The sequence below is a fragment of the Delphinus delphis genome, chromosome 13 (assembly GCF_949987515.2).
Source record: "Delphinus delphis chromosome 13, mDelDel1.2, whole genome shotgun sequence".
NCBI lineage: Eukaryota > Metazoa > Chordata > Mammalia > Artiodactyla > Delphinidae > Delphinus > Delphinus delphis.
In genome coordinates this window covers 24,351,464-24,377,052 of record NC_082695.1, presented here as the reverse complement: position 1 = coordinate 24,377,052, position 25,589 = coordinate 24,351,464, and the positions used below count along the sequence as shown (strand labels likewise).

Below are 25,589 nucleotides of genomic sequence, written 5' to 3'. Positions count from 1 at the left end.
CTACATTTCATCTTGTCAAGCCAATTTGCATATCCCCGCTTCTGGGAGGAAACACCCTTTGCTCCAGGGCCAGAGGGAGGAAGATTGAGTCTTGGGTTTGCCTTGGCTTTAAGGGATCCACCAGGTCCCCCCGTAGCCACTCCTGCTGGCAATTTCTCAGGCCCATCCTGACAAAGGTCTCTGAATTCCTCCAAACACAACACACTTTCCCTGGTCTTGGGTAATTTCCTTGGTCTCATTACAAACGCCCAGCCCCTCCCTTTTCCCAGCCAGCTCCTAGTTGTCATTTCGACCTGAGCTCCTTTGGGGAAGCCTTAAGCCTCAAAATCTGGAGGACCCGCCATCCCTCAGTGTTACCTCTGTTCCCCCATGAACGGGCACACATTTTGCAGTTGTAGGTTACGTATAAGTGACTGTGTGGTTCTCAGGAATTGTGTTATATTTCTTTTCCCTTTGGGGTGACACCACTAGGTCTGCACAAAGCTGTCTTAACTCAGACATTGGGATGGTTTTGATGTGGCCCATGCTCCTCGAACAAATATGCTTGCAGGTTGGTTTTCTTCTTTTATCTTTCGCTTTCACGAGTGGACAGAGGATCCTATCAGTTGTGTGTAAGGAGAAAGTCAAATCAGTGTTAGCTGGATGGATTTCCAGTAGTAAGATTCCGCTTTCCATTTGAAATGGAAATTTCAGCTGGGATCTGAAAAGTGTGGCCAGGAAGGCCTCTCATGGCTCCTCAGGAGCCAGAGGAGGGACTCAGAGGCCTGAGCACATTGCTCCTTGCACCACACCCGCCCTGGCATCTGGGGCCTCGGGCCCTGACCACTGCCCCAGCCAGGGTCTCCACAGGACAGGCCATGCAGGCCAAGGTCCTGTAGAGAATTTTTCTTCGCCTTTTGTACACGTTTGCAGTAGCAGGCTTTGCTTTTGCTTCTATGTGAAGTTTTGCCTTAATCCCAAACGTTTTGATTTCTGCTCTGGTTATGCCACTCATAGACAGTTACAGTATTTCTTAACCAAATAGATTTTTTTTCTTTTATTGATGTAAGACATCTAATTAGTTGGAATTTTTGGATGACATGTTACATATTTGGTTTGTGACTAGTAATTATAGTTCATATCATTTATGGTTTTGTGATTTTTACTAGTTTAAAGGGCTTTTTCGGTTTGTTTTCATTTTAGAAATGAAAAGTTTTTTTTTTTAATTCCATGGAATAAAAAAAAATTCCATAATAATAATACTCATAGGTACATCTTGGAATCAGTTTTTATTTTTCTTAATCTCTAACATCACATGCTATCAAATACTGTCATGCTGCTTTATGGTTTCTGATTTAAAGATTTTTAAATGGGGTAACAGTACCCACTGTGTGGTACTCCTCCACCTTTCCCATCTGGGTTATTTGTTGGAGTTTAGGAAGAGACCGTGTTGGGCTAAACTCCTTATTCCTGTTGTTTTCAGTCCTTGAGTGATAATCAGAAGCTTTTCTCCGGAGAGGGTGGGGTCAGCTGTCAGGCTTCTAGGTACCCACCTTTCAGAGGGGCTGGGATTAAATGCAGCATGGGTGGATATGGGATAGGGCGAGAGGTCACCTCGTCCCCTCATTGGGGCTGGCGCCAGCAGGGCCAGAGCTGTGGCCTTGTGGCCAGAGGGGTGTCTTTGGCCCTGCGTTGGGTCCCCTAGAGGGTGGAGGGACGGCAGGGTCGCCGGTCCTTGGCCGGAGAAGGACCCACCCCTTGCTCTCTGGTGTCCCTCCAGTACTCACTCTTGAGCAGATTCTTCAGGGTGGGCATCCGGGCCCCGCCGAAACTCCTGGAACTGGCCGTCCAGAGCCTGCTGAGGGATGAGGCCTTGGCCATCGCCGCTCTGGAGGAGCTGCCCGCTGAGCTCTTCCCACCCCTGTTCTCCGCGGCCTTTGCCGGGATGCACGGCCAGGCCGTGAAGGCGATGGTGCAGGCCTGGCCCTTCCCCTGCCTCCCGCTGGGGTCCCTGATGAAGGAGCACAAGCCTCACCTGGAGACCTTCCAAGCTGCAATCGACGGCCTGGACGTCCTGCTTGCCCAGGAGGTCCGCCCCAGGTGAGGGCGCCCCAGCAGGCGGGTGGGGCCTGGGGGTCTGAGCAAGACGCAGCTGGCATCGGGTGGGGTGTGGTGCGGGGCCGCGGGGAGGCCTTGGGGCCGTGGCGGGGCCACTCTGGGAATAGGCTTTCGGGCGTGCAGGGCTACTTAAGGTGCAGAGGTGACAAAAGGCACGTGGGCTCACCCCCTCCTCGTGGCGCTTAAAGTGGGGACCAGGAGGGGCCCCGGAAGCTCGAGGAGCAGCTGGTGTCTGGGGTGTAGCACCCTTGGCTGGGTTCTGAGCCGTGCGGTCCTGGTCCCCGTGGGTCTCCGCACAGCTCAGTGTGTCTCCCGTTGTCCCGCAGGCGGTGGAAGCTGCAGGTGCTGGATTTGCGCCGGAACGCCCACCAGGACTTCTGGACCGTGTGTTCCGGCACCAGGGCTGGTGTGTGCTCACTGCTGGAGCCTGAGGTGGCCCGGCCCGTGAGGAAGAGGCGCCGGGTGGAAGGTGCAAGGGCGTGGTCGAAGCAGACCTCGGCCCCCGTGGAGGTGCTCATAGACCTGTGCCTCAAGGAGGGCACCCCCGATGCGTCCCTAAGCTACCTCCTGAAGAAGGTCAAGCAGAGGAGGGGCTCACTCCGCCTGTGCTGTCAGAAGCTGAGGGTCTTCTCCATGCCGATGCAGAACATCAGGAAGATCCTGAAGCTGGTGCAGCTCGACTCTGTCCAGGACCTGGAGGTGAACTGCACCTGGAAGCTGGCCACCCTGGGCAGGTTCGCGCCGCACCTGGGCCAGATGGTCAACCTGCGCCGGCTGCTCCTCTCGCACATCCACATGACACCGCTCGCCGCCCCCGGCATGGAGGAGCGTTGCGTCAGCCAGCTCGCCTGCCAGTTTTCCAGCCTGCAGCACCTGCAGGAGCTCTACCTGGATTCCATCTCCTTCCTTGAGGGCCGCCTGGACCAGGTGCTCAGGTGAGGCGTGGCGCTGTCTCTGCAGACCAGGGCAGGCCTCTCCCGTTTCGTTATCCGTGGGGTGTCTGTCTACTGTCTGCCTGCCATGGATGGTGCCAGGGTGCACGGGCCACTCAGAGGTCCACACGATGCCGCCAGTCCGTCCCCCGGCATCTTGTCACATAGCCTCCCAGGTTAGGGTCAGAGGTGTGGCTTCAGTTAGATGCCTGTCAAAGGGGGCTCTTTGCTGGGAATCTGCATCGTGGGGGCTTTGGGCCAGGTGAGGGTGGCTTTGGGAATTCTTCCTGAGAGAGTGATGTCTAAGCTGAGATGATGGAAAATAACTAAGCAGGAGGACATTAACCAGGGGAAAGCCCATCCAACGTGAGGTTTCAAATCGAAAGCTCTGTGCTGAGCAGCTGGTCCACGTGAGCCTGTCCCTCCCACCTATCCCACTTTCCTGTCTGTCCCGGATTGCTTTAGGCTCCAAGTGAGGTGTGACGTGGGAAATGGGTGATTCTGGAAATGACGGGGAGGGAGCAGGAGTGAAGAGTTGTGGCGTCCATCAGGACGTTAGCAGTTATTGCTCCTAAATAGTCCAGAGAAGAGAAACAAAAAGTCAAATGAGTATCATTATTGAAGTGGCTCCAATCTCGAGTCCAAATTACAGCTATTGTTTGCTTCTAAGGCTTCTGATTATATAGGAATTCTTCAGTAACAGATGATTTCTTCTAGAAATGTGTTCTTCATTCTTAAAATAGAATCATAGCTTTACCTGGGACACAATGATGAAAGAGGAGAGAATGCAGCCCGATTTATTTGTGTGAAAGAGTTGGATTGATTTCCTTTCTGGCGACTGCAAACTCAAAGCATTAAGAATAAACGTGTTCATGACACAAGGACAACAACAAACAAAAGAGTTGTGGAAAGTGAGGGATGGTGTGTGGCTGATACAGCGACCAGAGTTAGCCCCTGCCGGCTGGACCCCTGTGCACGTTGCCAGACCTTGCCTGGCTTAGCCCTTTAAGCACAGATCCCAGTACTCTCACTGGGAACAGAGAAACAGGTGATGGGGTCCAGGAGGCGGCAGGAAGGAAGCCCGAGTTAAAAGCAGTTTAGGTCATGTCTCCCAATACTGTAGTTTGCTGATCCCCTCTCTCACTTGGGACATGGGGTCAGGCTCCCCGGTGGGCACCTACCATTGTTACCTTACCTGTGCTCACAACACCTGGCAGGGGTATGTCGTCCCCCACTTGACGGGTGAGCACAGGGAGCACTTGAGGATTCCTTCCCTCGACCCCGTCACACGGCAGATAAGGGATGGGGAAGGACCCCGCTCAACCTTGGGCTGACCTGGCACCTCTCCTTTGACCATGCAGCCTCCTCCGGAAGACTGGGATCTGGTGAAATGGGCCTCTCTTCCCTTGAGGCCTGGGCCACCCCACATCCCTCCGCCCACCACCTCCATCCTCCCGGGCCTGACTGCTCTGTCTCTCTCCAGGTGTCTGAAGAACCCCCTGGAGACCTTGTCGATTACCAAGTGCCTGATTTCAGAGGCAGACCTGATGCATCTGTCGCAGTGGCCGAGCGTCAGCCAGCTGAAGGATCTGAGCCTTAGCGGGGTCAACCTGACCAGCATAAGCTCCAAGCCCCTCTGGGTCCTGATCGAGAAGGCCTCAGCCACCCTCCAGGACCTGGACCTGGACGAGTGTGGCATCATGGACTCCCAGTTCAGCGCCCTCCTGCCCGCCCTGAGCCACTGCTCCCAGCTCACCACCTTCAGCTTCTGCGGCAACCCCATCTCGATGGCTGTGCTGGAGAGCCTGCTGCGCCACACCGTGGGGCTGAGCAAGCTGAGCCTCGTGCTGTACCCCGCGCCCTTGGAGAGCTACGAGGACGTGCACGGCACCGTCCACCTGGGCCGCCTGGCGCACCTGCACGCCCGGCTCAAGCAGGTGCTGCAGGAGTTGGGGCTTCCCAGTATGGTCTGGTTCAGCGGCGACCCCTGTCCGCACTGTGGCGACAGGACCTTCTACAACCCAGAGCCCATCCTGTGCCCCTGTTACATGGCCGCCTAGCCCAGCGAACGAGCCGCAGGCTTTGTCGCGGGCACGCGGACACTGCCGCTCAGACGTCAGCGCATCTCGAAGAAACACAAGCTATAGTTTCAGACAGTTGTTCATTGTTAGCGGGAAAAGGAAAGGTGATTCAGAGCTGGGCGGGGGGGATGGTGACTTGGGGAGTTGATGGGATCTTCGGGGAGATGCATCTTGTAGAGTTAGAAATGTGAATCTAAATTTCTAGAGGGGGATTCAGGCTTGAGAAGTAGATGGGGGCGTTACCCCTACGTGGATAGTCATAAAGAAATGGTCAGAAATAAAGGGAACCTCAGTGTCATTCACCTGGTGTTCGCTGTGATCTGTGACCGTGATTCTCCCGTTTAAACCTCAGTAATCTCCTGTGAGTGATTAAGTAAGAAGCCAGCCTGTGTGAGGCCCAGGCAGCCTCGGCTGGACGAGGTTCGGCCCCAAGAGTTAACAGCACCATTTCTCCCTCCCTTTGGTCTTGTTTCTGGATCACCTGTTAGGTCCTCACTTACTTCTGTGGCTGTTCAGTCTATCATTGCACACAAGGTGCGTCCTCAGGGCCTGGAATGTACTAAGTGTCCAATAGTGAGCACCACTGGAGGAAACATTCTTCCAAGGGACCCTCGCTGCCAGCTCCACCCAGGCCCTGGACTCTAGCACCCTCCCCAGTGGATCCAGCAGATGCAGAGCCTCCATCCCTGGCCCTGGGTGGTGCCAGGATAGGGCTTCAATGTGCAAAGTCAGGCCCCGAGTCCTGGGAGGAAAATCTACCCACAGACCATCTGGAGCCTCTGGGACTCACCAGCCCATACCCGCCTTCCCACTGCGTCCAGCCCCTTGAATTCAGTTAGCTGTGTCCTGTAAAAACATCCTAATTCCTGCTAGCAAAATACTAGTAAGCTCACATAGACAAAGAACGTTTGTTTACTATTCGTTTCCCACATTGAAAAGAGTTCATCGTTTTGTGCGGAGGTAGGTCACACCAGGGTGAGAATGCCCTTCTTCCGGGAAGACCCCCCTTCTTCCCTGTCGAGGAGGTGATAAGCCAGCTCTGATGCCCTGGATTCTGGGTCCCAAGAGAGAACAAACCCACGCCAGGTCTTGGGAGCACTCGGATAGAGCAGGTGAACGTCAGATTTGGTTTGGGGGTGTGGTGGGGCCACCCCGTGCGACGCCCCAAGACAGCCCATCCAAATGAAAGGGACACGAGCTTCCCTGGGGGCGCAATGGTTAAGAATCCACCTACCAATGCAGGGGACACGGGTTCGAGCCCTGGTCCGGGAAGATCCTGCATGCCGCAGCGCAACTAAGCCCGTGCGCCACAACTACTGAGCCTGCACGCTACAGCTACTGATGCCTGCGTGCCTAGAGCCCATGCCCCGAAACAAGCCACCGCAGTGAGAAGCCCGTACACCACAATGAAGGGCAGCCCCCGCTCGCCGCAACTAGAGAGTCCGTGCGCAGCAAAAAAGATCCAACACAGCCAAAAATAAGTAAATAAATAAATTTACAAAAAAAAAAAAAGGGACATGTCATGCAGTGGGGTCCGCCCTGTAGCCCTGGGCTGCCTTACCCGGCTTCCCACACACGAGCTGGGGAGAAGGCCACACACCAAGGCCGGGGCAGGGCTCGTCTGCATGTCCCTGACCATGAGCCATCCTCCACCGCCTATGTGGTGTGGCCAACTGTCAGCAATCCCTTATCCTGCCGCACAGCCACTGGCCCTTCTCTATCCTCTTCCCCTAGCAGGCACCCTCTTTTCTTCTGCCCCACCCCTGCCAGCCTCCTACCCTATGCCCCGTAAGAAAGAACAAGAAATGGACCCCTCGGCTTGTGGACATGCTTTGCCATTTCTGAAAGAAGAGAGAATGCAGAAATCTGTATAAGTGATGGTGTGCTGGGAAGAAGGGAGTCAGAAAAAGATCTCTCTTACTTTTCCCCAGTGCGCACCCAGTCTCAGCATCCCCAAGCATCCCTAAGTTACAGACCGTATTTTCCGGAACGGGAACTGGCACCTCTGGGATATGAGGAAAAGTATACAGGACGAGCAGGTTCTCCACGAGGAAGGACAGAGGCAGAGATCGTGTGATCTCAGTGCCAGATTCCTCAGCCGCAAAACATAATCACACTGGCCTCGTGACATTGCAGTGAGGTCACCCACAGGGCTAACCTACGGAAGGCACTTGCCCCGGTCATGGATGGCCCCATATAGGACAGTGGTGATTATTAGCTGCCCGATGCAAGTAAAGGAAGAAAAGCAAAAGTGAACACTGCCTCTTGCTTCTCAAGCAGGGTGCCCTGCACTTGGGACTTTATTTGGCCCAGAGACCACACTTGAGAAAGAAATCTTACAAGAGTCTTTGTTCAGAATTTAGATTTTGTCATCAACATGTTCAAAGAGGCATATGCTATCAATGCAGTGAGGTTCTCAAAGTCAAGTTTGGCTGGAGAGGAAGCTCATCCGTAAGGATGGGGCATGGGGAGGTAGTGACCGCTGGGGGCCCAGGGGCCCGGGGGCCATGTGGATGGAGGCCCTGTGTGTGTGTGGGCAGGGGGATCGGGGTCTGCAGCTGTTGGGAAGCAGGCAGGGAGAGTATGGCACATAGGGTGGGATGATTGGAAGTAACCATTTACCCAGGAGCAGCCCCAGCTGCACGTCAGACAGGCAGGAGGGTTAGGGCAGCTGAGGGATAGGATGTGAGAGGGGTGAAGCTGAATAGGAAAGAGCCAGAGAGCGATCTAACACAGGGAAATAGCCACGGGCAGAAACAAGACCAAAAGAAGGCCTGACATGGGAGCTCCCTGGCAGTCCAGTGATTAGGACTCGGCGCTTTCACTGCCTTGGCCTGGATTGCATCCCTGGTCTGGGAACTAAGATCCTGCAAACTGTGCAGCACGGCCAAAAAAAAAAAAGGCCACACAAAACATTCTCTGACATAAGTCTCGTACCAATGTTTTCTTAGGTCAGTCTCCCAAAGCAATAGAAAGAAAAACAAAAACAAACAGGACCTAATCAAAGTTACTGCATAGCAAAACTTTTGCACAGCAAAGGAAACCGTAAACAAAATGAAAAGACAGCCTACGGACTGGGAGAAAATATTTGCAAATGATGCGAACAACAAGGGCTTAATTTCCCAAATATACAAACAGCTCCTACAATTCACTAACCAAAACAAAACCCAATTGAAAAATGGGCAGAAGAGCTAAATAGACATTTCTCCAAAGAAGACATCCAGATGGCCGATAGGTACATGAAAAGATGCCCAACAGTACTGATTATTAGAGAAATGCAAATCAAAACTACACTGAGGTAGTAATAAGGGGGCTTATGCAACTAGGTTCCGAGAGAAATAGCCTAGACTCTGCAGCTGACACAAAGTTGGAGGGGAGTTGGAGACGCTGAGTCTGTGTCGTGGGATACTTTGAACTGCAGAAATGCAGTGGTGGGTGCCATGTGGACCCAAAAGTGCCAGAGTGAGGTTCGTGTGAGAAGCACAAGTGCCCAGTGGGGCCCGGGGTCCGACCTCTACATACTCCCCACACTCATGGCCCCGTTGGGCACCTGCATGGCTTTGTTCTTGTCCACAGGATATTCAATATCTTATCTTCCTTTGAGGAGATGGACCCATGTTATCCTCACTTCACTCGTTGGTGAAGATCCAGCTCCACTTGCTTCTTTCTTCCAGCTCAGTTCCCCCAGTGTTTTAGTTGACAGGTAGAGAAGTGCTTCCACGCAATCCCTTAAATGGACCGAAACGGTTCAGGACAGAGATGAAACCTGACTGCCTCCTAAAACCTTTGGCATTACCTAAGTGATGAGAGTGATCAAGGTGTCTTTTGTTAATGAGGTGACTTCAGGAAAGTGCCTAAGGCTGGGGGGTGGTTGTCAGTGGGGCCAATCCTGTGATTAGAGGGTTGAAACAATCAGTCCCAGCCCGATGACCTCCAGGGAGGAGAGAGGGGCTGGAGGTTGAGTTTACCCCCCATATGGCCAATGATGTGGCTACAAGATAAATGATCCCAAAACGTAGGGGCTTAAAACAATAACTGTTTCCTGTTGCACAGTTACTGTGGCTTAGCCGGGTGTTTCTGGCTCAGAGTCTCTTGTGAGGGTCGACTCAAAATACTGGCTTAATCGGCTTATTCGTCTGAAGACTTGACAGACTTGACTTGTGCTGGAGAATCCTCCCCCAGGATGGCTGTCTCCCTTGGCTTTTGGCTGGAGGCCTCAGTGCCTCCCCACGTGGACTTCCCCAGAGGGCTGCCGGAGTGTTCCCATGACATGGCTGCTGGCTGGCTTCCGCCAGAGCGGGTGATTCAAGAGAGCAAGGCAGAATGTCCATTGTGATCTAATCTTGGAAATCACACACTAGCACTCCACAGTATCCTGCTGGTGCCCTGCTCCTTGTGAGAGGTCACGATACAAGGGTGTGAAGACCAGGGTGCAGGGATCACCGAGGGCCATCTTGAAGGCTGGGTTTCACAATAGTACCAAATTATTTGCAGGCATTATTTTATTTAATAGTCATAACGATCCAGGGAGGTAGTTACCATTTAATTCTGTGCTCCAGAACCTGGCGTCATGTCTGGCAGACCCCGGACACTTGAGACTTTATTGAAAGAGAGATGCACGTGAGGGATTAAGAGCTCAGGATCTATAGACCCATTGCCAAGGTCCAGGCCTGGGATGCGATTTATTTTGGGACAGTGAGCAAGTTTCTTAATATCTCAGATGGCCAAGAGGCACATGAAAAGACGCTCAATATCACTAATTGTTAGAGAAATGCAAATCAAAACTATGATGAGGTATCACCTCACACCAGTCAGAATGGCCATCATCAAAAGATCTGCAAGCAATAAATGCTGGAGAGGGTGTGGAGAAAAGGGAACCCTCTTGCACTGTTGGTGGGAATGTAAATTAATACAGCCACTATGGAGAACAGTATGGATGTGCTTAAAAATCTAAAAATAGAACTGCCATATGACCCAGCAATCCCACTACTGGGCATATACCCTGAGAAAACCATAATTTAAAGAGAGTCATGTACCACAATGTTCATTGCAGCTCTATTTACAATAGCCAGGACATGGAAGCAACCGAAGTGTCCACTGACAGATGAATGGATAAAGAAGATGTGGCACATATATACAATGCAATATTACTCAGCCATAAAAAGGAACGAAACTGAGTTATTTGTAGTGAGGTGGATGGAACTAGAGTCTGTCATACAGAGTGAAGTAAGTCAGAAAGAGAAAAACAAATACCGCATGCTAACATGTATATATGGAATCTAAAAAAAAAATGGTTCTGATGAACCTAGGGGCAGGAGAGGAATAAAGACACAGACATAGAGAATGGACTTCAGGACACGGGGAGGGAGAAGGGTAAGCTGGGGTGAAGCGAGAAAACAGCATGGACATATCTACACTACCAAATGTAAAATAGATAGCTAGTGGGAAGCAGCTGCATAGCACAGGGAGATCAGCTCCATGCTTTGTGACCACCTAGAGGGGTGGCAATAGGGAGGGTGGGAGGGAGGCTCAAGAAGGAGGGGATATGGGGATATATGTATACATATAGCTGATTCACTTTGTTATACAGCAGAAACTAACACAACATTGTAAAGCAATTAGACTCCAATAAAGATGGTAAAAAAAAAAACCCAACACCTAAAAATAGAGCTACCTTATGATCCAGCAATCCCATTCTTGGGCATATATCCAGTGAAAAACGTGGTTCTAAAGGATACATGCACCCTAATGTTTATTGCAGTGCTGTTTACAACAGCCAAGACATGGAAACAACTTAAAAGTCCATCAACAGAGAAGTGGATAAAGAAGATGTAGTACATATATACAATGAAATATTACTCGGCCATTAAAAAGAATAAAATAATGCCATTTGCAGCAACATGGATGGACCTGGAGATTATCACACTAAGTGAAATAAGTCAGACAGAGAAAGACAAATATCATATGATATCGCTTATATGCAGAATCTAAAAAAAAAGATACAAATGAACTTATTTACAAAACAGAAAGAGACTCACAGACTTGGAGAACGAGCTTATGGTTAAAGGGGGAAAGACTGGGGGGAGGGATAGATTGGGAGTTTGGAATTGACATGTACACACTACAGTATTTAAAAGAAAATGCCTTTCCATGAAAAAAAAAATCTGTACTATAGTATATCATATTGTAATAATTAGATATAATAATAATATATACATACCTTCTCATAACTTTGGTTTTTTTAATTAATTAATTTTTGGATTCGTTGCATCTTCGTTGCTGCACGCGGGCTTTCTCTAGTTGGAGCTACTCTTCAATGCAGTGCGCAGGCTTCTCATTGTGGTGGCTTCTCTTGTTGTGGAGCACAGGCTCTAGGCGTTCGGGCTTAGTACTTGTGGCTTGTGGGCTCTAGAGCGCAGACTCAGTAGTTGTGGCGCGGCATGTGGGATCTTCCCAGACCAGGGATCGAACCGGTGTCCCCTACATTGACAGGCAGATTCTTAACCAGTATGCCACCAGGGAAGTCCCATAACTTTGATTAAATGCAATAAAAGACATAGAGCTCCAGGAACAGGGCCTGGCTCATCGTCAGTGCTAAATAAACATTAATTGCTGTTATTGGTATTATTATTCCCAACAATAGCTCCCGCTTCCGGTGAGGCTTTCAGTGACTCAGTCGTTTTCAGGGTAAAGATAGAACCTAGTGGCATTTTAAGCCACCATTGGAAAAGGCTTGGGATCTTTTCTAGTAGAAACATGCAACCAGAAAACACAGATATGTCCAAAGAGCACTCTCTGACATTTATCTGTAAGTTGCTTCGACTTTGAATTTGGGACGCCCATGCCTTTGTGTTCACGAAGCATCTCATGCCCCCCTTTGTGGTCCTTCCCTCACATCCTCCACAGAAGATGCATTCTTGTTTGCTTCTGATCATTTGAAATCAAATGAGGATAATCATCCAACTCCCTGATCGATTTCTCCCCATCCAAGTTAAAGTCACTCAGTAAAATTATGTTAATAAAACACAACTTAAATTTGCGGAGTATGCAAATAATATACACCATTTACATAAAAGCAGGGGAAGAGGGGTGTGTGCTTGTGGATGAGGAAGACATGCAAGGAAGGACACTTGAGAAATTCTCAACAACAGTTTATTTTGGGAACAGAGACAGATACCTGTGGTCTGGGGCAGGAGTGAGACTTGCTGTACAGTGGGTGAATGCTCTTTTGCGTGGTTAGGTTTTATTGTTAACTCTGCATAAGTATGATTTTTAATTGAAAAGTAGTTTCTGAGAATTCCCTGGGGGCCCAGTGGTTAAGACTCCGTGCTTCCACAGCAGGGGACGTGGGTTCGATCCCTGGTCCGGGAACTAAGATCCCATTCTGTTCTATAGCTGTGGTTTGTTTTTCTTCCTTTTCTTGGCCAAAACAGATACTTCCCCTCACATTCAGGAAGGTATGAGAATGGGACTCGCTCTGTCCTCAAGGTTCTGTCCATCACAGTCTAGAGTGAGAAGTAAAAGAGTTGGGGCCAGAAAGAGAATTGAGTGGGGCCCCTAGCAGCAGTGGTCTTCAGGAAGTAATCCACAAGAGGAAGACTGCTTCCTGAAAAATCAGGGTGCTTGGGCATTTGTTGATGGCCGGCAGTCACCTGGGAGCTGAGCTATCACCTGCATACCCCCTACCGATACCTGAGGTGAGCCCTCTCCATGGGCTCCTGATCTAAAGAGTGTGTAAGAGTGCTAGGGCGGCCATAACAAATACCACAGACTGGGGGTGGGGGAGAGCTTAAACAACAGGAAATTATTGTCTCCCAGTTCTGGAGGCTAGAGGTCCAAGATCAAGGTGTTGGCAGGGTGGCTTCTCCTGAGGCCTCTCTCTTTGGCGTGCAGATGGAGAGAGTGTTCTTGTTGTGTCCCTGTGTTCCTCTATGTCCAAGCATCCCTGATGTCTTGTGTGTCCCAATTCCCTTTTTGCCACGCTGCGTGGCTTCTGGGATCTCAGTCCCCCAACCAGGGATTGAACCCAGGTCCTCGGCAGTGAAAGCACGGAGCCCTAACCACTGGACCGCCAGGGAAGTCCCCTCCCTCTTTTTATACAGAGACCCATCAGATCGGATTAGGGGCCACCCTAATAACCTCGTTTTAACTTAATCACCTCTTTAAGAGTATTATCTCCAAATACGGTTACATTCTGAAATGCTGGGGGTTAGGACTTCAACATATGAATTTTGCAGGACACAATGAAGCCCAAAACAGGGGGTGATGGTAGGGGTGATTCACCTGGTGAATGCTGCACAGATGCTGTCATCATCTGAAGCAGGGGATTTGTACCCCACCTGCTCCTTAGAAAGACCTGGGACCTTTAATAATACAGACTCCCTGGTCCCATTTCTGAAGATACTGATTCTGTTGGTTTGGAGTAAGATGGGCAGAATCAACCAGGACATAAGTACTTTTCAATAGCTCCCTAGTATTTACTGGTTAATATTTGGTTCTTGGCCAAGTGGCCTGGGCATCACCTGGAGCTTGTGAGAAACTCAGACTCTTAGGCTCTACCCAGAACTGCAGGACCACAATGTGCATTTTCACAAGACCGTGTAGCTGATTCCTTAGATTCACTGAGGGTTAAGAAGCACAATCCAGGTGATTCAGAAGTGCAGCCCGAACTGACTCCTGATCTCTGGGCTTTGCTTACATATCCCAGGTGGGGGTCCTAGAATCTCTGATGGGGAGGGGGAGGCACCCAGCTCAAGCTCCAGCCTCTGATAGGTTTATTTTTTATATTTTTCTAATATTCATTCATTCATTGACTTGGCTGTGCCAGGTCTTAGTTGCAGCATGTGGGATGTTTCTGATTTTATTTTATTTTTTAGTTTCGGCATGCGGGATCTAGTTGCCTGACCAGGGATCGAACCCGGGCCCCCTGCATTCGGAGTGTGGAGTCTTAACCACTGGGCCACCACGGAAGTCCCTGATTGGTTTCTTGAGTCACCAATAAAATGCTCATCCCAAGGCAGGTGCTCAGTGTGTCAAATGAAAGAGAAATGAATTCCTGACCCTCAACCCATCCTCAGGCTCCCTTGAAGGAGTGGACTCGTGGGTATTTTAATCATAGGAGAGATCAGTGTTTCCCAAAGTATTGGAGGATTTTCCACCTTGGGCCACCCTTCACTTCAGAATCAAATGGGGCAAACATTGAACATTCAGATTCCCAGGCCCCTGCCCTGGTAATTTGAGTTTCCCAGGTGTGAGATGCAGCCCTGGAATCTGTATGTTTCACAATGTCCCAGGTGATTCTGAAATTTGAGCAATCTTTATAAACGTATCAAATAGTCAAAGTTTTCCTTCTTTTCCCCTAACTTTTTGCAAACATTTTAAAGTTGACATCAACAATGTTTTCATCGGGCTTCCCTGGTGGCGCAGTGGTTGGGAGTCCGCCTGCCGATGCAGGGGGCACGGGTTCGTGCCCCGGTCCGGGAGGATCCCACATGCCGCGGAGCGGCTGGGCCCGTGAGCCATGGCTGCTGAGCCCGCGCGTCCGGAGCCTGTGCTCCGCAACGGGAGAGGCCACAGCAGTGAGAGGCCCGCGTACCGCAAAAAAAAAAAAAATGTTTTCATCATAAGTGTAAACACTGCAAAGGATGTAGCTTCTGGCGTATAATAAAAATAGGCCCTTTAAGTAAATAAAACTGGTGGCGATTTCACTGCCAAGGGCCGGGGTTCAATCCCTGGTCAGGGAAATAAGATCCTACAGGAAGCCGCGCAGCGTGGCCAAAAAAAAAGGGAAATAAAACTGTTACTATCATGCTTTTAAACGTATCCAAAAGAATGTAAATAGCATAGGGTTTTGATACTCACCACCATCCGTTTTAAAAAGTATAAAATGAGCTCTTTCTAATGGTCAGATCATTTATACTTATTTTTCCAGCTTCAGAGAGATATAATTGACATATATGGTGTGAATTTAAGGTGTATAGCATGTTGATTTGATAAGAAAGGTTTTTTTTCTTTCGTTTTGTTTTTTGTGTGGTACGCAGGCCTCTCACTGTCGTGGCCTCTCCCGTTGCGGAGCACAGGCTCCGGACGCACAGGCTCAGCAGCCATGGCTCACGGGACCAGCCGCTCCGTGGCATGTGGGATCTTCCCGGACCGGGGCACGAACCCGTGTCCCCTGCATCGGCAGGCAGACTCTCAACCTCTGGGCCACCAGGGAAGCTCAAGAAAGGTTTTTGTTTGTTTGTTTTGCTGCTCTGCCTGACATGTGGGATCTTAGTTCCCCAACCAGGGATCAAACACGCACCCCCTGCAGTGGAAGCACGAGGTCTTAACCACTGGACGGCCAGGGAAGTCCCAGAAAGGTATTTTTGATGTTATATCAGGTTATGGCACTTCAGTATGCTTTCTTTAGTGAACTTCATTTTTGTTCTAATTCAGTGACTCTGTTGCATTAGGAGTGGAAATACAAATAATTCTTGCCAGTGAGGAGTTGTTAGAAGCCCTCCCTATCTCCAAGAATCTGTATGCAGAGGGCTGTAAAGGCAGTGGGAGGGAAAGTTTCAGATGTAATCTAGGTGGTGAGGAGGGAAGGGAGAGTGAAGGAGGAGGAGGGAGGGAGGAGGGGAGAGAGAGGGAGACCAGGGTATGAGCTGTCACCCCTGGAACTGGTTTAAGAAAGAATGAGCCCCTGCTTAGAAAAAGCTCCTGGGCTTCAGCCTGAAGACCTACAATGAGGACCCCGGGAGTCCCATGGGTGCTGAGTCTTCAAGTGCAGACCACTTGGGAGTGAGCCCTGCCCCCTGGATCCCCCAGGGACAGGAGGAGAGCAGGGGTTTGCTCTCTGCAGATGGAGAATTTTCTGGCGTTGGAAAAGGACCTCTGTCCTTTCAGGTTCCTGACCTCAGCCTGGGTTCTGTTGGAATATCTGTGTGGACCACATTCCCCTGCCCCTGCTGATCCCCAATAGCTTAAAATGCAGGTAAATTAGAGATGAGGTGGTGAGCCTGTGGACGCCAGAGAGAGCAGTGGGGACTCCTGCCTTGGGGACCAGGAAGGCAGCTTCTGGGCCTGGCCCTGAAGCCCCACCCACATTCTTTCCTTTCACTGGCAATTTGGGTGAAAGGTTTCTAGCTGAATATCCAATCAGGATAAACTGGTTCAGGGACATGATTGGAGCCCTGTTTGGATGCTAGGGATTGGATTATAATGGGCTTTAAAAGGCATGGAATCTTCTGATTCAGCGTCACTGAGGAGAGCCAGGTAGGAGTTCCAGGAACAGAGGACTCAGGAAGTAGCGCTGGTGAACTTGAGAGAAATCTCTCCTGGATATGGAGACCAGGACGTTCCAGCTTCACCCTTCGCTCGGGCTCAGAGTTCACTGAATCATCTGGACTTCAGGAGCTGGTGAGCTATGGAGTTTGGTATGCTCCATTTTGTTCTCTGAAGCCATGAGTCTGCAAACTTTCTCCGTAAAGGGCTAGATAGTAACTAGGCATTAAGGGCCATGTGGTCGCTTGCAGTGGCTTGACTCTGCCCTAGTAGTGCAAAACAGCCTCCAGCAACAGCAAGTGATCGTGGCTGTGTTCCAGTAAACTTTATTTGTGGACACTGAAATTTGAATATCATGTAATTTTCACATGTCACAAAATATTCCTTCGTTTTTTTTCCCCCAAATTAAAAAAAAATTAAATATATTCTTAAAAGTTAAAAAAAAACCTTAAAAAATATAAAAAACATTCTTAGCTTGGTGGCTGGGCAATAAAAAAACAAAAACAAAAACAGGGGGCAAGCCAATTTGCCAATCCCTGTTTAAACCATTTGCCTATAGAATGCAGCTAGCATCCCATTAGTGACTTGTGAAGTCAATTTAGTAGGCTGGATTCAGCTTATGAAAAGAAATAGAATTTTTCATTGAATCTAAGATGCCATCAACTGTAAGATACAACATTATTTCTGATACCACTATAAAATATATATATATATATATATATATATATAGCCAAACAAACTTATAAAGTGCTACTGATGAAATGCAAGATAACAGAAATGGTCAAATGTCAACATTAGAATGTCCCTTAGTGTCAATGCATGTGTTAATGGCATGGAAGCTATCAGCAAATCTATTGTAGGGAGAGAACTACGTTACAAAACTTTTATTTCAATAGTCACCCCTCCCCACACCCAACTACATACAGGCTGATTTCCTCCCTTGTATGATGCTGTTAAATCATTAGGATTTGGATTTAATTAAATGCTTGGAAAATCACTTCTCAGCCTTTTGGCTAAGATCAAGTGTAAGTGCTTGGGGAGCCTGGAATTGGTGGGTTCGGGCCTGTTGTACAGGTAAATGATCATATTACTAACAGTTACTTTATATTTATGTAGCAAACATGTAGCATTGACAGCATGCCAGATGTTGCTCTAGAAACAAAGAATACAGCAGTGAACAAAATACAACTCTCTGCCCTCGTGTGTGTAGCTCATAGTCTAGTGGGTGGAGACAAAAGAAGCAAGATGTATTTTATACTTGTGTGTTAGGCAGGTGATAAACGCTGTTGAAAAATAGCTTCGGAGTTGAATATAGCATGTGAGTTGGGGGAGGTTGTGATTTTTGAAAGTGTGGTCAGGGAAGTCTTGCAGAGAAGCTGTGGACCTGAAGCAGGTCAGGAGCTGGGATGAGGGTACCTGAGAAAGAGCATCCAAATCAGGGGGAGCAACAGAAGTCCTGAGAAAGTACCGTCCTTCCTCGGTATCCGTGGGAGATTGGACTCCCCACCCCGAAGATACCAAAAGCCATGGATGCCCGAGTCCCTTATATAAAATGGTGTAGTATTTGCATATAAACTGATAGATCCTCCCATATGCTTTAAATCATCTCTGGATTCATTATAATACCTAATACAATGTTGATGCTGTGTAAATAGTTCTAAGTACAGTGTAATGCTATATATATAGTTGCCAGCACAAGGCAACTTCAAGTTTTGCTTTTAAGATCTTCCTGGAATTTAAAAAAAAAATTTGATCCGAGGCCTTCTCTGATGGTCCAATGGTTAAGACTTCCACTGCAGGAGACGAGGGTTCCGTCCCTGGTCGGTGAACTAAGATCCGGCATGCCATGCAGTGCAACCAAAATAAAAAATTTTTTTTGATCGGTGTACAGGATCTGGTGCCTTCCACACTCACAGAGTGGAGGGAGGGAGGGGCATCCCGGGCGATAGCCTAGGGCTCTTTTGGACCTTTCATGTTGGTTGGCATTTCTGAGTGAGATTGGAGATCTATAAGCAAAAGGGTGCATGCCAGCTCTCCTGCAGAGTTTAATGGGAGCATTGGGGCCGCCCTGGGGAGATAAGGCAAAAGTGGGGGCTGGGGGCCAGAGTGGTAAGTTTACAATTATCATGTTACTTAACTGAGTTTGAGCCTGTTTCCTCACGTATAAAATAAGGCTGTTAATAGTTATCTCAATGTTTCAGCTGATGATTAAATAAGGCACCAGTTTTGTCTTTTGAAATAAATACAATAATCCCCCCTTATCCACGATGGGGAGGGGGGGATGCGTTCCAAGACCCTCAGTGGATGTCTGCTACCATGGATAGTATCGAACCCTATATACACAATGTTTTTTCCTATGCAAACGTACCTACGATGCAGTTTAATTTATAAAAGCACAGTAAGAGGGCTTCCCTGGTGGCTCGGTGGTTGGGAGTCCGCCTGCCGATGCAGGGGACACGGGTTCGTGCCCCGGTCCGGGAGGATCCCACGTGCCGCCGAGCGGCTGGGCCCGTGAGCCATGGCCGCTGAGCCTGCGTGTCCGGAGCCTGTGCTCCACGGCGGGAGAGGCCACAGCAGTGAGAGGCCCGCGTACCGCAAAAAAAAAAAAAAAAAAAAAAAAAGCACAGTAAGAGATTGACAACAGTAACTAAGAATAAAATAGAACAATTATAACAATACACTGTTATAAAAGTTTTGTGAATGTGGTCTCTGTGTCAAAAATATTATTGTACTAATTTGATGTTTCTTCCATCTCAGCTAAGCACTTACCATGCACTGAGGCCATAACTTTTGCAGTTTGAAATGTGACAGCAATACGAGCACGTTTCCTTCTTCACAATTTCCCAGATAGAAGATTCATTCTTACCATAGACCTTAGCAACATCAGCGTACAATTTTTTCTTCTTTTTTTTTAATCAAACTGAGAACTTTTGCCTTTTTACCTAAAGGTAGCATTTTATGGATTCTCTCTGTCATATTTGAATTGCCAGCATCACTCTGCTTGTGCTTTGGGGCCATTATTAAGTAAAATAAGCATGACTTGGACACGAGCACTGTGATACCTTGACAATCTGATAACCGAGTGTCCCAGGTGGGAGGAAGCAGGACGGTGCGAGACTCCCATCACACTCCTCAGAATGGTGTGCAATTTAAAACTTATGAGTTATTTATTTCTGGAATTTTCCATTTAATATTTTCAGGTAACAACCGAGAGTTCACTGAAACCCCAGAGAGCGAAAACTCGGATCTGGGGGGACAACTGTACTGACCGTGTCATGTGGTTGCCTTTAGGTGGGAGTTTGCCAAAAGAAAGCAGTAGAAGAAGGGACCACTTCAAGCAAAAAGCGGTTGTAAAATGGCACACGCCTTTCTGCGTGAGGAAGCACAAGCACCAGAACGACCAAAGAAGAAGATGGGAGGGTCCAGACCCAGAGACGAGGACGATGACAGTGCTGAGGTGATCTTTGTTGGAGTGGAGCATGTCAATGAAGATGCTGAAACCCTCTTTGTCAGAGTGATTTCAAATTCAAAGCCGGTCATTTCTAACATTTTGAACAGAGTGACCAGGGACTCATCCTCAACAAGAAAGAAGGGTCACGTGAGTCAAGATACGACTTACACATTGCAGCCTTCAAATTGCAGGACCCCGATGTCAAAGGCAGCAGCCATTTCACCGGCTTTTCAATCTGAATGGGGAGACGCAGATAGTCCTATTATTTTTGAGCCTTCGTCTAAACCTGATTATAAAATGAGCTCTCTGCAAGTCGTGCTTCACAATTCCTCAGAGTTGCTCTCTCCATGGCCTCATTGTCTACCTGGAGCTGCATTCTCGGTAGGAGGCAAGGATAAAAGTCCTCGTGATTCAAAGCGACGTCCCACTTCAGATATGGATATATACAGTGGGAATCCCAAAAGACCTAAAGTCAGCCATGGAATCCCAGGGGGACAGGCCTTAGCTGTGGCCTCTCCAGGTATCCTTCCTACAAAGAACACGAGTATGACCCCGGAAGGTATCCCGACCTCGTCAAGCCATGTTCACAATGGGGCATCATTTCCATGGGCTCATGCATATAACCAGGCACGTTACCATGTTATGGATCCAGATGGAGCACGTAGCTTGGAAAGGCTGGCAAAAACAGACTATTCGAGTCTAGCAACTCAAAACAAGACTGTTGATCCCAAGAAAGGAAATCTGATCATGTTACTTGATGATTTTTACTACGGACGGCATCCAGGAGACAGGCAGCCAGAATGGAAGACCCACGCAGCCTTCAAATGCCTCAGCTGCTTAAAAGTCCTCAAAAATATCAAGTTTATGACCCACGTGAAGAACCATTTGGAATTTGAGAAGCAGAGGGATGACGGCTGGGAAATCCACACCACCTGCCGGCACTGCCACCGCCAGTTTCCCACCCCCTTCCAGCTGCAGTGTCACATTGAAAGTGTCCACACTTCCCAGGAGCCCTCTGTGGTCTGTAAAATCTGTGAATTGTCCTTCGAAACAGATCAGGTTCTCTTACAGCACATGAAGGTCAATCATAAACCTGGCGAAATGCCCTACGTGTGCCAGGTTTGCAATTACAGATCGTCAGCCTTTGCTGATGTGGAAGCACATTTCAGAACATGGCATGAAAACACAAACAGTTTGCTTTGTCTGTTTTGCCTCAAAATTTTCAAAGTGACGACATCCTACGTAAATCATGCTTGGAGGCACTGGAACAAGAGGGTCTTTCAATGTTCCAAGTGCCGGCTACAGTTTTTGACTTTGAAGGAGAAAATGGAGCACCAAACCAAGAATCATCAACCATTTAAAAAACCAGAGCAACTGGAAGGGCTGCCTCCTGAAACAGAGGTCAAGATCCAAACTTCAGTTCAACCAGGACCAAGAGAGGCAGCACCCATGATTGTGACCAGCACTGAATCCCGAGTGTCACCTGAAAAAACTACCAAGAGGGTGGCTATGAACACTAGATATTCCAGACGTATTGCAGCAGGGGTTCTGGCTAAAAATTATGTTCTACCCACCTCCGGAAATCCCAAAAAGCTGAATTGAGGCTAGGCCAGCTGTACATAGTGGCTCGTAGATGCCAGCAAGCAGTGTCAGCGCCTGTCTGGCTTTACGGTGACTGAGGTTGTACCTGCTTCATCTCTCCACTGTCAAGTAACTCCGAAGTCTCCATGCTCCTTCCCAGCCACCCTCTCCTTCCCAAAGTAACCACTTTTCTGACTTCAACCACCAGGGATTAGTTTTCCTGTTTCTAAATTTTAAGTAAATAGAATCACACAATAGATTCTTTTTGGTCTGGTCTTTGTTTTCTTTTAAATAAGTGAGATACATTCTTGTTGTGTGTCGCTGTGGCACATTCTTTTTCATTGCCGAGTAGAATTCCCTTGAATGAATATGGCAGAGTTTATGTATCCATTTTATTGTTCCTGAACTTTGAGGCTCATAATTTTGCTATTTTGCATAAAGCTGCTATGAGCGTGTGTCTGTCTTTCATAGTAATTTCTTTAGGATATCTATATCTATACATCTAAATATAGATATGAGAAGTTCTGAAACTGCATAGATTTAGCTTTCTGGCCAAACACTTTTTCAAAGTGATTGAAACAATGTGTATTTCCACCAACAGTACTGTGAATTCCATTTCTACAGCTCCAACACTTGGTACTGTCAGTCCTTTTCAGTATATAACTGAGCAGGACCCTGCAGGGCCTTCCCAGGGACAGACCCCCCCCCCACCCCCATGTCCCTGCCTCTTATTTGTAGAAAAGCTTTAGGTCCTAGGCCTTCCCCATGTTCCAAAGAGTGAATTTAACTAGAGAAGTGAGAAAATGCAGAAACAAAAGAAAACAATCAAGCAAGCAAGACAAAACAATAATAGTTTAGCCATAAAACAAAGTCAAGGATCTTTAATTTCTCCTCAGGGGCTATAGATAATATCCTGAGCCATATCCTTGAGTTGTTTTGCAGAAACTAAAACCCCCAGAAGACAGAAGAAGTTAACTGTATGCTGCCCACCAGCATGTAGACCCCAGACCAGCTGGAACCAGAAGGTTGATGATGTTGACTCCTGAAATACAACCTTGGTTACCTCACCACCAACCCATGGTCATAATAATTGTGCATGAGCCGATCACACACCCTGCCACCCTCTCCCTCACGTTGTATTTAAAAACCCTTCCCTGAAAGCCATCCCAGAGTTTGGGTCTTTTGAGCATGAGCTGCCTGTTCTTGCTTGGTCCCATTTTGGATGGCTTGCAATAAACACAGTACTTTCCTTCATCACAACATGGTGTTAGTAGATTTGCTTTACTGCGCTCGGTAAAGCAGACTCAAGTTTTGTTCAGGAACAATTAGTGCTATTCTCTTGACGTTGTAGTGGTATCGCATTGTAGTTGCATCTGCATTTTCCTGATGAGTAATGATTTTGAGAATTTTTTTCACATGCTTATTGTCCACTCGAATATTACTCTCTTTTATTAAGTGCCTATTCAAGTCTTGCTCCTCCTCTTAAAAAACAAAACAAAACTATAGACTGTCAACTGGGAAGGGCATTAGGGAACTTTTGGGACCCTGAAAACGTCCCTTATTTTGGCCTCGATGGTGATTTCATGGGTGTACATATGTACAAAGAGTGGTGCTTCATGGAATGTTCTGTTTAAGAAATTGTCTGCCAAGGACATATTCCTCTCATGTTTTCTTCTGGAAATTTTACGGTATAGCTTTTCACAGTTAGGTCTGATCTAGCTCAAATGTATTTTTTTTTTATTTATGGTGTGATAAATCAAGGTATCAATGTTAGTTTTTTCATATGTGTATTCAAATCAACCACCATTTACTAAAAAGACCATGCCACTGTATTGCGGTGGAAGCTCTGTGTAAATCAGGGAGATGGCTGTATATGTATTTCTGGACTCCATTCCATTTGTCCAGTGCTCTAGTCTTGTGCTAATGCCACAATTATTATAGCTCTTAATTACTGGGGTTCTGCCTAAGTTTGTGTGATGGTTAATTTTTTTTATCGACTTGATTGGGCTAAGGGATGCTCAGATAGCTAGTGAAACATTATTTCTGGGTATATCTGTGAGGTGTTTTCAGAAGAGATTAGCATTTGAATCAGTAGAATGAGTAAAAATATAAATCCTCAGCAATGTGGGTTGGCATCATCCAGGAGAATGTGGATGATCCCTAAGATGGGATGTGGGTTCATTGCTAAGAGAACAAAGGGGAAGGAAGGGACATCCATCTCTCCTTTGGACATCAAGGCTCCTGGTTCTTGGGCTTTCAGATTGGAACTGAGTTATATCACTGGCTTTCCTGGTTCTCCAGTTTGCAGGCAGCATATGGTGGGACTTAACATAAGCCAATTCCCATAACATACCTCCTCATGTATATATCCTATTGGTTGCATTTCTCTGGAGAACCCTAACACAGATATCTGGGAGTTTAAGTTCTCCAGCTTTGGTGTTGAAATTATCTTGGCTATTCCAGGTGTTTTGTTGTACTGCAGTGGTTATAGTGAACATTCTTATCTTGTTCTCAAGACACTGTAGTTCATTGTGTACTGTAGTTCATCAATTGTGACATGAGTTATAGGGCTTTTTGTAACTACCCACTGATTGCAGGAAGATTGAGCTGCAAATCAATAACAGAAAGATATGGGAATTCCTGGCAGTCCAGTGGTTAGGACTTGGCACTTTCACTGCTGAGGGCTAGGGTTCAATCCCTGGTCAGGGAACTAAGATCCCAAAAGTCTTGAGGCATGGCCAAAACCAAAACAAAACAACAAACAAAAAAACCAACCAGAAAGATAATTAAGGAAAAAAACCCCAAAATTTTGAAATGAAGCAATATAATGAAGCAGACAGGGCTGGGGCCAGAGTAAGTGTTGCCAGGAGCCCAAAGCGCAAACGTGCCATGCCTGTGTTTCACAAGCCTCTTTAATGTTGTGGTCTGAGGCTCACCCTAGTCCTGGTTCTGATTCTAAATAACTTGTAGCTCCTATGAGAAATCACTATGGAAAAAATGAAAATATTTGAATTGAATGATATTGAAAACAGCAAAATTTATGGGACAGAGCTAAAGCAGTTCTTAGAAGAAATTCGTATGTTTAAGTGCATTATGTTTTAAAAGAAGAATGATCTAAGTCAGTGCTGTCCACAGAAGTTTCTGCAGTGATGGAATTTTTTTTAATGTTATTGTTACATTTATTTCCTAAAATGTAATGTAACATTTATTTCCTAATAAGGATGATCAGCTTTTCACATGTATAAATGTGTATTTTTCTCTTCTGTGAGGTGACCTGTTCATATCATTTGCCCATTTTTTGGTTGGAGTATTCATCTTGTAGAATTTTCTTTTTGGCCATGCTGCGAGGCTTGTGGGATCTTAGCTCCCTGACCAGGGATCGAATCTGTACTTCCTGCAGTGGAAGTGTGGAGTCCTAACCACTGGAAATTTCAGATGGAAATGTTCTGTATCTGCTCCGTCCAATATGCCACATGTGACTACGGAGCTGGTGAAATGTAGCTAGTGTGTAGACTGAGATATTAAATTTTTAATTTTATTCAATTTGATTAATTTAAAATTAAAAGGTAAAGCTAGAAGAAACAGATCTTCCTTACAAATGAGTTCCAATTAATTTGTGTACTTGATAATTTGTGTTTCTCATAGATGTTTCCCCTCAATGAGCTTCCTTGCCCCTCCCTAAGTGTAGTTTGGATTTAGTGACTTGTTTCCAATGAATAGAATATGGCTGGGGGAGAAAAGTAACTTTACAGTGGAGAAACTAGTGGTAAGTCATATTGATAGTATGTATTCCTGATGGGAAGTGATGAGAAGGATACCTCACCTCTGCGGTATAGTTCTAAAAACCTATAAACCCGTGTAACCGGGAGAAACACATCAAACTCAAACCGAGAATCATTTGGCAAAATACCCGACACTTAAGGATTCCTGAAAATTGTCAAAAGTCATGAAAAGCAAGGAAAGTTTAAGAAACTGCCATAGACCAGAGTAAGCTAAGGAGGTGCTACAATTAAATGTGATTCGGTATCCTATATGGCAATCTGGAACAGAAAAAGGACATTTGTGGGAAAACTAGTGAAATTTGAATAAAGCCTGGAGCTTAGTTGATGGTAGTTTACTGAAAGGTATTGGAGTAATTGTGAGGCCTAAAGGAGGTCATTTCACATATACACATTTTAG

The 25,589-nt window shown here is 47.3% G+C and overlaps 2 protein-coding genes across 2 annotated transcripts; both read left to right on the top strand.

Moving 5' to 3' along the window:
* Positions 1 to 505: 505 nt before the first annotated feature.
* On the top strand, positions 506 to 5,089 carry LOC132436538 (melanoma antigen preferentially expressed in tumors-like). Its single transcript, XM_060029459.1, has 4 exons — positions 506 to 550; positions 1,760 to 2,079; positions 2,424 to 3,032; positions 4,513 to 5,089. The coding sequence occupies exons 1-4, from the start codon at positions 506 to 508 to the stop codon at positions 5,087 to 5,089; spliced, it is 1,551 nt and encodes a 516-aa protein (XP_059885442.1).
* An 11,297-nt stretch (positions 5,090 to 16,386) lies between these two features.
* Positions 16,387 to 21,816, top strand: LOC132436537 (zinc finger protein 280A-like). Its single transcript, XM_060029458.1, has 2 exons — positions 16,387 to 16,513; positions 19,670 to 21,816. The coding sequence occupies exon 2, from the start codon at positions 19,734 to 19,736 to the stop codon at positions 21,429 to 21,431; it is 1,698 nt and encodes a 565-aa protein (XP_059885441.1). The 5' UTR covers positions 16,387 to 16,513; positions 19,670 to 19,733; the 3' UTR covers positions 21,432 to 21,816.
* Positions 21,817 to 25,589: the final 3,773 nt, after the last annotated feature.